Raw genomic sequence first — 13,069 nt, forward strand, 5'->3', positions numbered from 1 at the left:
CTAAGAACAAATTTGACTTTTAACATAGTTTATTCCATCAACGGATGTTCCCTATCCGTTGAAAGTCAAAATTGCTCTATCAACGGATAGTCATTATCCGTTGAAAGACAAATACATTTCTGGAATTTTTATCCGTCAACGGATAAAACTGAAGTACCTTTCAACGGATGACAATTTGCCTTATCCAGTTGAAATGTCACATCAATCGATTCAGGTGTTTAACAGCCGTTGATTCTATTCTCTTAACCGTTGATACTCATACATACATCTGTATGTATTGGTTTTAAAGGTAGTTTTTAGAATACTTACAGTTTATTCTTAAACGGCTGAAATTCACTAACGCATATTTATTGATAAATCTTTATTTTATATTTTTGTTTATTAATTTGAGAAAGCATATAAGTCCTTCTGATTGTTCATTTTTACTTTACGCTTTCTTGAAATTTCAAGCATTTACCATTTTCTCTCTGCAAAAACTTCAAGTTATTCTCTGCAATTTCTACTCACAACAATGGCACCAGTCGTGAAGATTATGTCTCAATCTGGGTTCATCTATGAAAAGAACAATTTCATAGCTTTGGTAGAAAAGAATGAAGCCCACTCAGACTATCACAAAATGATGGACTTCATCAAAAACTGTAAACTTAGCTATGCAATGCTGGAAGCCCCAACAATTTTCTGTGAAGTAGTTGAGGAGATTTGGACAACTGCTGAGTTCAACTCCATGGATATGACTATCTCCTTCACTCTCAAAGGTAAAACTCACTGTATTAACTGTGATGATTTACAAGCATGTTTTAAATTGCCTGAGAACAATGCCATGACACCACACACTGATAGTGATGTATCCAGCATGTTAGATTCCATAGGTTATTCTCTTAACTCTGCTAATTTAGGGAGTATTAGAAGAAAAGGCCTTAGGAAAGAATGGAGTTTCCTTGGGGATGCCTTTATAAAGGTTTTCTCTGGGAAAATTAGTAATTTTGATGCCATAACTTCATCTCTGGTTAATATGCTCTATATGCTTGTTTCTGATAGGTATTTTAACTTTAGCAACTATGTGATGCTAGAATTAGGTACTAGATTAGGTAACAAAGCTAATAGACCTAATAACATCTATTATGCTAGATTCTTTATGTTATTGGCTAACCATGTTGCTGAAGGTTTAGTCATAATCAATGAGAATAATAAACTCAAGTGCTGGGCACAAGAGAAAAGAGTTCTTGCAGACTTGAAGAGAATGGATCTTAACAGCAGTGTGCCATTGGTGTATTTACCAATCATGAATGCACCTAAGGTAGGTGAGGTAATTGCTTATACAACTCCTACTTCTTCCAACCCCTCTATTTCTTTATCTTCTAGTGTGGCCATGAAATCTGTGATACCCCAACAGATTTCTACCAAGGTCACCAAAACTAAACTTTCAAAATCCAAGACAAAGAAATCCACCTCTGTTGTTTCTCAAAAGACAACAGTTGTAACACCAACTATTAATCCTGAGGTGAGTGAACAGGGTGTAAGTGGTGAGGGGAGGGGTGAACATCAAAGAAACCCCCAGGATAAGGAAGGAAAGTTGAGTGCTTCCCAAGCTAGCCAAGCCACAGTTTCTCAAAAAGCTGTGGTGGTTGAAAAGGTATCTAGCACATCCCTAGTAGCATCCTCCCAAAAGGATGTTACTGTTGAAAATAGTTCCAAACCAGGAACACAGAACAAAAGAGGGAGGGACACTAAAGCCAAACACTCACCAACAAAAGCCTTTATTAGAAGAAAGAAGGCCTAGAACCCAATCTTCTACACAGGGTGCACACACTGCACAGATACATCCATCTGTATCTATGCCTTCTCAAACTCAGTTTGATGTGACTCCAATAAATGTGGAGTCACAGCCCCATTCTCTCACAATAATCACACATCAATCACCAAACACTTCATCACCATCTCTGGATGTGGATATGTTATTCCCATCAATTCCTGATTCTCCCTCTTTACAACTCAGGGAGAAGCCCCACTCAAATACAGGTGATCATCATCTCTTAGATGATTTGTTGGATCACCCGCAAATTCTTTCAGATATAATTGAAGGATCTGTGTCACCACATCTCAAATCAATCTACACAGATTCAACAGTTATATCACTTTCAATTTCAACTTCTTTTCCTTCTTAACGGATATCACTCATCCGTTGACAAGTGGTTGTTCTTCAACGGATAAGCTTAACAGCAGTTATCCGTTGATAGCATCAGTTTCACCTTCAACGGATATTCCACATCCGTTGACAGTCTCTACACAAATAACTGAATTAATTCCAAGTGTAGAAGACATGAATACTGTGCAATCACTTTTAGGATTGAGGGAAGGGAGTGACAATTTGAGTGAGAGGCTGGGTTGCTCCCAGGCAAAAGGAGAGATTGAGAGCTCAAAAATGCATGCTATTTCTTCCAGCATGGCAAAAGTAAGTGAGTGGAGTACCACCTTAGTAGGTGAAGGTGAGGGAGTGAGTTGTGTGAGCCAGGGGGAGCCCCTGATGCAAGAACATAGAGAAAAAGAGAGAAAAGCAGGTACAGTAGATACAAGGGTGGAACCAGCCATTGCTAATGAGTCAATGATTGTGGATGATGCTGAAAAGGAAAGACAATTTCAGCAACATTACAAAGCTGTAATTGATAACATTTCCTTGGATGCTGACACTTTTACTCATCCTGTGCCAGCCTATCAAATGGTGGCTGCTCAGGGCAATGAGGAGGCAGAAAGGTCACTACATCTAGTGCACACAACAGAATCTCTTCAAAGGGATAAAGCTGCCATTACCAAAATGCCTTCTACAGCTGGTGAGCCATCTGAGGAATTTGGAGCAAATTCTGATGATGATGACTCTATTTCTTTTGATGGAAGCATGAACTTAGGGGGAGATGAAGGCCCTAGTTCAATTCCAAATCTACCTGAATGGGCCTTGACTAAGGAGTATAGATCAGGGGAATTCAATGTCTCTTTAGTCAAACAAATCAACACTATTCAACAGGCCATTCAGAATACTTCACATGCAAGTATCAAGGCTATCTTTCAAGCTCACCTGGACTCACTGCATCTCCTGAAGCTGCAGCAAGTGAAGCAGAATCTGAGTATGGATGATCTCAGGAAGGATATTGCTGACTTGAAAACCTATACTTCAGAAAAATTGGATTCAGTCATGCCTTATGGTACATTGCAGGACTTGGTTTTGAGATTGAAGAAAGAATCTGTTACTGAAAAATGGTTGGCCAAGTTAGAAGACAGAGTTCAAGTTATTGAAGATTCTGTGGCCACCATTCTTCACAATCAACAATCTCAAACCAGTCTCCTGATGCAGCTGGCAAAAGCACAAGGCTTGACCCCTCTCCTTGATGATAACAAAAAGGGGGAGAGTAAAAGGGAAGGGGAAGGAGAGCCATCTACAAAAGTTAACATATCTAAAGTGCTAGTTCCTGCCATCACTACTTCTCCAATCATTCAAATCAAGGGCAAGCCTGATGGAATTGATTTGATTCAGCTAGCAGCAGCTGAAATTCAAGTGAAAGAACAAAGGAGGAGAATTGATGAAAGGTTGCAACTGTTGTTTGGTTCTACACAAGACAAATCAACATCTGTGAAATACAGCACAAAAATTGAACCAATCAACATGGAGCTCATGCCAGTAGGGAGTCATAAGGATGGAGAAGCTTCTTCCAAAGAACTACAAGCTATAATTCTCAAGCCCAATGAAAGATCCAATAAGGACTCAACAAAGAATCCTTTAAAAGAAGTGGACTTTCCTCCTCCAAAAGCTGATGAGAACAAGATTTTAGGCAGGAGTATTGCTTATCTCAAAAAGACCATGGATGAGGCTGTAAGGAGAAATAGAGCTATTATCATTAGAGAGGGAAAGAGCATATGTGTGATGCAAGGACATCCCAAATTCTCAATAGCCAAGAAGGAAGAAGACAAGCAATTAAAGGCTGACAAAAGAGCACAAGCAAAGCTTGAACAACAGCTAAAGTCAAGTCTAGTTGAAAAAGAAAAAGGGATTGAAGTCAGGGGTGAAGACAAGACTACAAACCTAGATGAGGTTTTAGGGAGTATATTTGGTGAGAGTGTGGAAGAAAGAGAGGAATGGCAGAAGGGAAACAGAAGAAAGGCCAAGGCACATAGAAGGAGTGGAGATAACACTGAAGTAACCAAATCTATATCTAAACCACTACCTTCCATACCTGAACCCCTTGTTGCTGATCCCACAATAAACATCCATGGTGAACCAATCATTCCAAAAGAGGAACCTATTGATTGGGACACTATCAAATTGCCTACCTTTCTAACCACTCTTCCACTACCAAAGAAACAGAAAAGAAAACCAAAATCTACACCTCCCATAACCTCTAAGAAATTCACTCAAAAACAAAAACCTAAGCCTAAGTCACCCATTTCTAAAGATGATTATGTTCACATCTGTGACATAAAAGAAATTTCAGACATTGAACTCTATCTGGATGAGCTGGAGGATGTAAGGGGAATAGCTGCCTATAGACAGCTACCAGAGAGATTAGTGTTCAGATATAAAGGAGCTGGGGAAAGAACATGGCCTCTCCACAGGATTCTGGATGAAGGCTACTCTACCTTGATTAGAGTCTATTCAGCTATACAAAAGGATTCTGGTTTTACCAGAACTGCCAAGACTGAAATTCTCAACAAGATAGCCAATATAAGGAAAACTTGGAGGGAGCCCAATGTTTTACCAAGGACTTTACTCATTCAAGAAAGGGAAATGAAAATTCACAAATCACCTCATTGGTTGATGGAATTTAGAGATGATAAAGGAGTCAGAAGATTTTTCAGACTTGAAGACCAACTCAAGATTGCCAGCAATGAAACTCTCAAAGAAATGCAATCTAAGTTGGATGTCAGTGTTGAAGATGAAGCTGAATTCTTCAGACAACTCCAACTCCAAATTGAGGAAAATGACAAAAGGCTAGGAATGAAAACCAGGGAACAAAGAAGAAAAAGATGATTTGCTCAGACTAAAGGAGTGTCCTTGGAAACACTGTAAATCTTCAATTATCTCCTAGTACATACACTTTTGCAGCATTTTTAAATTTCTACTTAGTTTCAATTCATATATCTGTTAAGTGTTTTGTTATCATCAAGTCAACCCTGAATTTATGCCTACAAGTCTTATAGACATAAATAGGGGGAGATTGTTAGGAATGTATGTGCATTAGTTTGATGATATGTTTAACAAAATATTTAAGTAGAAATTTAGTGTCTGTAGCCTCAACGGATAAGACCACTTTGGCTATCCGTTGATGGTGTAGCTTTACTTAGAAATAAGTCTAGTGTTGTAGCATATTTCAGTCTCTGTATTTAAAATGTAATTCTTGGAAGTTGAGAGAAACTATGAGTCATGTTGACTACTAGATGATATGCAGATAGGAAGGCCAATTGTAAATACTTCATGCCTTGTAATTTTATATAAGTGAAGTGGTATCAACGGATGACTTAAAGACCTTCAACGGATGAGAAGCTAAGCTTCAACGGATGTCTCTAAAGCTTCAACGGATAAAGTCATCAACGGATAACATCCTTCAACGGATGAGTGCATCAACGGATGAAAGCTTCAACTGATGTTCTGATGATTAGCCGTTGATAAGGGGTAGTTGTACCTACAAACAGAGGCACATGGGTTGATAGAGACAACTGAGATGTGGTAGCCGAATTTCAGGAACAACAGAAAAAGCAGCCGTTCTTCTTTAGTACAAAGATGCAATAGTCAACAAAGTACTGGAGTGAACAGGAAAAGAAGCAAGTGAAGATCGTATTTTATTACTGTATTTTATATTGTTCTTCACTTGTACACTTGGTAATATATAAACCAAGTAGAAGCTAGTAATTAGAAGAGAGATTTTCCAGAGCTGTTTAGAAAAATATTGAGAGAAAATTCATCTAGTTTGTACTAGGATGCAGCTGTGATCAACATTATTTAATCACAGATTTTCTAAAATACCATCTCTGGTGGAACAACAAATCCACCAGAAAAGTTTTTAAGGTCTGTTGTGTTCTTTACATTTGTGCTTGAATATATATCTGTCTGTATTAGCTTAAAGCAATTCACACACTTGTTCTTCTTGAACACACAACTTTCATAAACTGCTCAAAACTTGAAAAAGTTTTGAGATTTACATTCAACCCCCCTTCTGTAAATCTCATTGTTAGTCCACTAGGAATAACACCATGAAACGGAACAACTACCGGAAGCAGCTAAATCTTGAAAAGATTTGCACAATGCAACATACCTTAATGGTTGTGACGCACCATCATTACCAATAGCGGGAGGAGCATATGGAAGAGGCCCCGCAATTTTGTTGTCGTTCATTATCCACCTACCCATGATGAGACTTTCTGGGATCTTGATTTTTTGTTTTTTGTCAAGATAACGGATTATGTGTTTGAAAATCATCCCGGAATGTTCAAACTTCTTACACGAGCATTCAATTTTTTCGTACATGAAAACCGTCACTCAATATTTTCTTCTGCAATTCACCGGCAGGGTATCCTTCTCAACCAAATACAGTTTCGACATATAAGTTCCATTATTTTTGACACTGTTCATGATGTAATATGTACTTTTCATAAGCTCCTTTTGAAAACGTTTGAACATTTCTTTCGTGTAGATTTCGGATGCATGCATTTCCAAGGACGAGTGCAAAACTAATCTCATTTCCAATGCCTTTTAGGAGTTCTCAATGAATTCCTTCAAACCGGTAGATGATTGCACATATTCATCAAAAAAAGAATTTGTAGACTCGCTTCTTGAAGTTGTAGTCATGCCGGTGGAAAAATGTTGCTTTGTGTAAGCACCAATCCATTGAGTTCTAATAACATACATGTCATTTAACCAAGCATGATCCTCAAGATCGTACTTCTCGACTAATTGCTCCCATCTACCTTTAAATTCTGTAGGTGTCAACGACTTGTACACACATGCATTAAACTCTGTCTTGAACTCCAGATAATTTGTGTATAAATAAGACAACTTCTCGGGAAACTTACTACTTATATGTCATGTACAATATGTATGCTTTGTTTGTGGCATAGGCATGACCTCGGCAATGGCATTTCCCAATGCAATATCTTGATCAATAATAATTGTTCGAGGCGGTTTATTATCGACGGCTTCCAACCATGTCCTCAAACCCACTTATACGATGCCTCAGTCTCATCCCTTACAAGTGCAAATCCAAATAGTATATTTTGATAATGGTGGTTTATGCCCGTAATAGGTATGAAAGGCATACAATACCTATTCGTCCGGTAAGTTGAATCGAACATAACCACATCACCAAAATTCTTGTACACGTTCATGGATCGAGGATCAACCCACACCAAACCCCGTACACGATTATCATCATCTACATCCACCCGATAAAAGAAATTACCAAAACTATTTTCTTGTAGTTCTTGTAGCAAAAGTAATCCGCACTCCGCATCACCCGAATCAAACACTCGGCGCCGAATATCACGTATGACATTACGCACGTCTTGATTAGAAAAACCAAGATTTTCAACACCCCCCTTTGTCTCGCTAAGAAACTTCATTACTTTGCTCGTCTCAATTCTTGATTTATTAAACAACTCAATCAATGATCGCGTTGTTAGGTCCCGAATTATCGTAGAAGGGGGGGGGTTGAATACGATAAATCACTAAATTAAAAATTCTTTCGAATCTTTAGTGGATAAAATATTTAGTGCTCGGTTAGTGGATAAAATATTTAGTGCTCGGTTAGTGGTTTCGTGTTCTTGAGAGGAATAGTGTTTGGAACAATAAAGCGAGGAATAAAAGATATTCGGGAAAATATATATTCGTATATAAATCCTCGAGTGTGTTGCTACACTCCGGTAAATAAATTAATCGGCTACAATCTAAGAACAACAAAGTTCCTAGTTACTACAAAGATTTACAAATCAAATCATATACAATAATCTAGCTTTTGTTTGTACTAGGATTTAATTACCGGGTAACAATTATAATGCCCCTAAGAATATACAAGAATTAAATCGAGCATTATAACGTTACTCCGGTGAGAAGTTAAACGGATAAACAAAAAGCTTGAGCTTCTCTGTAAATCTTCGCTGCCATTTTCACTTCTCTTTTTGGGAGAGAAGATGAAGAGAAAAAATGAATGGCTCACTTTCTGCTGCAATTGTGTAGTCTTTTATCCAATAATGTGTGGCTGAGGAGAGAGGAGCTCTGTGGTGACAACTTTATTAAAACCTCTGTGGCGATAGGAGTACAGGAGGTTTTATGGCGACCCGGGGGCAATCATTTGCCTTTGTTTATTATTCAGCATTTCTCTGTGGCGACAGGGGGAAGAAACCTGTGGGGCGACCAGTATATACCAAAACAAACAAACTAGTACGTTTGTTATTACATCCCTTTTGCTTTTTTCTTTTTCTTTCTTTTTCCCTTTTTTTTTGTTTTCTTTTGTTTTCTTTTTCTTTTTTTTGTTTTTCCTTTTTTGTATTTTCTTTTTCTTTTATTTCTTTTCTTTTTTCTTTTCTTTTTAAGTTTAAATTGTAATTAAATTAATTTATAAAATAAACTTAAATATAACTTACATAAATAAACTAATTTAGATTTATAAAATAAACTTATTTAAAGTTTATAAGATAAATCATTTTAAGTTTGTTAAATAAATTATATTAAAGTCCATTAAATAATTTATTTAATTTAACAATTAAACTTTGAGCTTCGCCAGTCCCCTGAGCTGTTTAGCTGTATACCCTGCGAACCTCTTCTCTTACTTTAACAGATAAACGTTCAATCCAAGTACGTTCCTCAACTTAACAATCCTTCTATAAATAATGCTCAGATTCCTTTCATGAGTTGTTGACGCCTAGTGCAACTGGTCTGGTTCATAGACGACTAACCCCGATTCAGGTCCACGTATTATGGCCTTGATTAAATTGTTAAGCTTACCTCAACTTTATTGCTTCGAACACTAACTGTTAATAAACAATTATACTTTCACTGGAATCCTTTCTGGTACTCTAGACAACGTCTTCATTAACCTCTGTCTATACCCTGTCTTCAATTCTTCAGATTCCAATGCTTCAAACACTGTCTATCTTCAATCAATGTCATTACTGAAATCTTCCGGTAGCACTTGTATACTGAATCTTCAACATTTCTGAAAACCCTGAAAGTCTTTAACATTTGTTCTTCACTGAGGCATAATCATATTAATGAACTTCTTTCAGTGACCTGTAGACAGACTTCAGGCTTTCTTATAATCTTCTGATTCTTTGTATTTGCTTTGTCTTCATTCTTCCTGATTTCTTGTGTAGACGTAGTATTATTAACCTGTCCTGTTCTAATGTTGCTATCGTATTGAGTTATCACGTAACTGTTCATACAGCTACGCAGTCTCACCAACAATCTCCCCCTATTTGATTGTTAAACTTAATAAACAAATTAAATAGAGAGGATAACTCAACTAACAACTAGAAAAATTAATGTACCAGGACTTGTAAATAATGCTACTGGTTTCTGGGATCAAATACTGCATTTCCAGATTTCTTGAGTAACTGAAATGGAAGATGCTTGTTCCTCTAGCACTGAACTGATCTTCATGTAGTTTCATCTTCATTTCCTTGGTTCTTTAAATCTCTGCTAGATAATACTTCTCAGTCTTGAAGTAATCATCTGCAGCTTCTTTTGTACAACCACATTTCCTGTTGAGAAGCGCATATCTCTCTTGTGTCTCCCCTTATGAGAATCAACTGCTTAAAGGAGATCACCTTCGTTTACCACCTCTCCCGTACAATAGGATCCGCAGATAAAAACTTATGGTACTCAACTTTTGGAAAACAGCTTCTCCCCTTATGAAGAATAGTGATGAACCAAACCACTTCTTCTGATTACTAGGAAATCACCTTGTGTTTTACCACCTCTCCCTACAATAGGATCCATAGTTACAAACAGCAATGGTATGGTGTAGTGTACATATGCTTTAGCTTTTTCCTCCTCCCTGCTATTTCTCCCCTTAGTTGAGGAATCCTCTAAACTATTATAGAAGCTTTTATCACCCCCTTAGAGAAGGAATGTATGTTGTTATCTGAAGGAGTTCTCATATGTTACTCGGTTGGAAAAGAAATAACAAGTCATAGTCTGATCAACCATGTCCCTTTAAATGCTGCAAGAATGACTTCACTGTTGATCATCATGTTCACCAATCTTCCCAACTCCTTATACCTCCCAAATGTGAGATCACCAAGTGTTACCAATTGTGAGCTCCCAAAGGTCCCGAAGTATTCTAATCTAATCTGTAAATGTTAGGTCCCTAAGAGTTAGGTTCCAATCATAAACAGATTCGAGACCCAAAGTATCAAGAACCATGATTAGGGATAGGGAATGGGATATGGTATTTCTGTCTTTCTTCCTCACTGTGAGTGTGTGATTCTGTTTCGTGTACCTCACATGTGTTTCACTCTTCTCTCCACTCGTGTTTACACTCATTCTCACAAGTGTATCACTCCTCTCATAGCTCCAAAATCCAGCTGTACCTGCAAGGAAAATCACCTTAGCCATCCTTAAGGAGGTCACAGGTGGTGCAATGGGAGTTCGCAAATCCCCATCCTTGTTAGACTCGTTAGATGAATCTGAGTCATAATCTACAAGTTGCTAGTTTCCCTTTTAGGGTTCCAGATTTGAACTCTGGGAAGGTAAACAATGATCCAAAGAATTTAGCATAAAGATCAAAGTTTCCTTCTAATGTCTGTGAAGACATTTCCTTGTGACTCATCAGGTAATATCTAAATCATTGTCAACAAGTTGCCGATCTACACCTATGTTAGATCCACTATCCGCAGATACATCCAGGTTTATTAGTCCTGGGGAGGTAGACACTGACCACTGACATATGGCTATTGGATCAGTATCCTCTCCTAACACCTGTAAAGGCAATTGGTCCATTAAAGAACCTTGAACAATCGAATTTGACCGTAAAATGGTCGAAACTCTTGTTTCCATCAACTCATAATTTGTGTGTGTAACCTTTCCTTGTGCATCAAGAATTGTTTATGTTTGAGGTGGTGACACTACATCGGATACCCTGGCCGATAAGCGAATTTCAATAGGCGCACCCTGTTGAGAGGATGAATCTTATTCATATTCGAGCATGTTATTCGCGTAGTCTAACTCTTTAATTTTAGAGATGTATATAATGTTTGATACTCAATGCATTTGTAGGTTGCTGTTACTGCTCCTCCTGCTTCACAGTCGACCCCCCTATCCGCTCCCCATGTTGTTCAGTCTGATGTTGTTCAGTCTGAGGTACTACTCTTTAGTTTTAGAACTTTACTTTTTTTTTTACTATTGTGTGTCTTATACATATTCGAGTATATTATTCGAGTAGTCTAACTCTTTAGTTTTAGAGATGTATATAATGTTTGATACTCAATGTATTTGTAGGTTGCTTCTAGTGCTCCCCCTGCTCCACAGTCGACCCCCCTATCCGCTCCCCATGTTGTTCAATCTGATGTTGTTCAGTCTGAGGTACTACTCTTTAGTTTTAAAACTTTACTTTTTTTTTACTATTGCGTGTCTTATACATATTCGAGTAGTCTAACTCTTTAGTTTTAGAGATGTATATAATGTTTGATACTCAATGCATTTGTAGGTTGCTGCTACTGCTCCCCCTACTTCACAGTCGACCCCCCTATCCGCTCCCCCTGTTATTCAGTCTGATGTTATTCAGTCTGAGTACTACTCTTTAGTTTTAGAACTTTACTTTTTTTTTACTATTGTGTGTCTTATACATATTCGAGTATGTTATTCGAGTAGTCTAACTCTTTAGTTTTAGAGATGTATCATAAAAAGAAAATATGTCAAAAATCAGAAAAATCAGAATCAAATCAGAAAAATAAGAATCACTGTTTACGGGCAGTAAATGACGTCAAACGCCTTACAGACGAGTCGTTGATAGCTTTAGCTATCAGTTTTGTTCAAACGCTCGTTTACCTATGGAATAGGGTATTCGTTTGCCTAAATCGGACACCAGACCAAGATTTCAGCAAATCTGCAGCAGCCAATTCAGAATCCGTATATAATATGATTCTCATAATTAGAACAAACATAAATGATGTATATATCAGTATATATACAAGCTTATCTCGCAGACCTCCCGCCCATATAACAGTACTAATATGATCATCCTGCATCATCAAGAGTGATCTAACAATAGGCCCGCACTCATTCTCCATAGTAACTGCAAAGTGCACAATAAAAAATACTATATAATCGGGAAGTTACTTATACCCAACTTAAACACGAAACATTTATATAACCGTTATTTTCTATTTTAAGTCCTACCGAAAATTCGGCATGACTCATTCGTTTATAAGCTAGCCACAACCAGTCAATCAATATAGCACAAATGATCCTTATAAACCATAAAAAAATACCTAATATAGCACAAATGATCAAAGTCAACAAAAGCCAACACTTACAATCACAAAAACTTAGAAACAACAAATCACCACTTTTGATTCTTGAACTAAATAACCGATCATTAAAATAGATACACAAATCAAGAACAAAATCTCTGAAATAGATACAAAAAATCTAACACACGCCCAATAATCAGTTGATGAATCGCCTGAGAAATAATCAGTTGCTGCTCATTGCGGAAGCAGCAATGACCCATTGCGGTAGTATGTAACTGTGTGTGTATATGTGTGTGCATATGCGTGTATCATACCTGAGTAGCTGAATCACCTGAGAAATGGGTTAAAATCCTTTGAAATCGCCTGAAATCGCCTAGAGTGGGAGAATTAGGTTTTTGTTATTATGAAATTAGGGATTTCAGGAAGAAACGGGTTAAACCCGGGTCTCGTATGCCGCAATGGCTCATTGCGGCATCGGGGGCTGTTCTGTAATTTCGCGAATTTTAAGTAATAGTTTGTTAAAATAAAGAATTTATTAATAGAAATATATAAATACAAAATAAAAATATAACAACCAAACAATAAATAAATTAGGAATTTAAACATCAATTAAAATTAT

At 37.3% G+C, this 13,069-nt stretch overlaps 1 protein-coding gene across 1 annotated transcript; it reads right to left on the reverse strand.

Moving 5' to 3' along the window:
* Positions 1-7,194: 7,194 nt before the first annotated feature.
* Positions 7,195-7,602, reverse strand: LOC141685898 (protein FAR1-RELATED SEQUENCE 5-like). The gene has a single exon (XM_074490973.1). It carries the CDS (start codon positions 7,600-7,602, stop codon positions 7,195-7,197), a length of 408 nt encoding a protein of 135 aa, XP_074347074.1.
* Between the last annotated feature and the right edge of the window lie 5,467 nt (positions 7,603-13,069).

This window comes from Apium graveolens, chromosome 9 (genome assembly GCF_009905375.1).
Source record: "Apium graveolens cultivar Ventura chromosome 9, ASM990537v1, whole genome shotgun sequence".
Lineage (NCBI taxonomy): Eukaryota > Viridiplantae > Streptophyta > Magnoliopsida > Apiales > Apiaceae > Apium > Apium graveolens.

Excerpts from the sequence above, each read along its gene's own strand:
- LOC141685898 (XM_074490973.1), bottom strand. The coding sequence starts at position 7,602 with ATGAAGTTTCTTAGCGAGACAAAGGGGGGTGTTGAAAATCTTGGTTTT.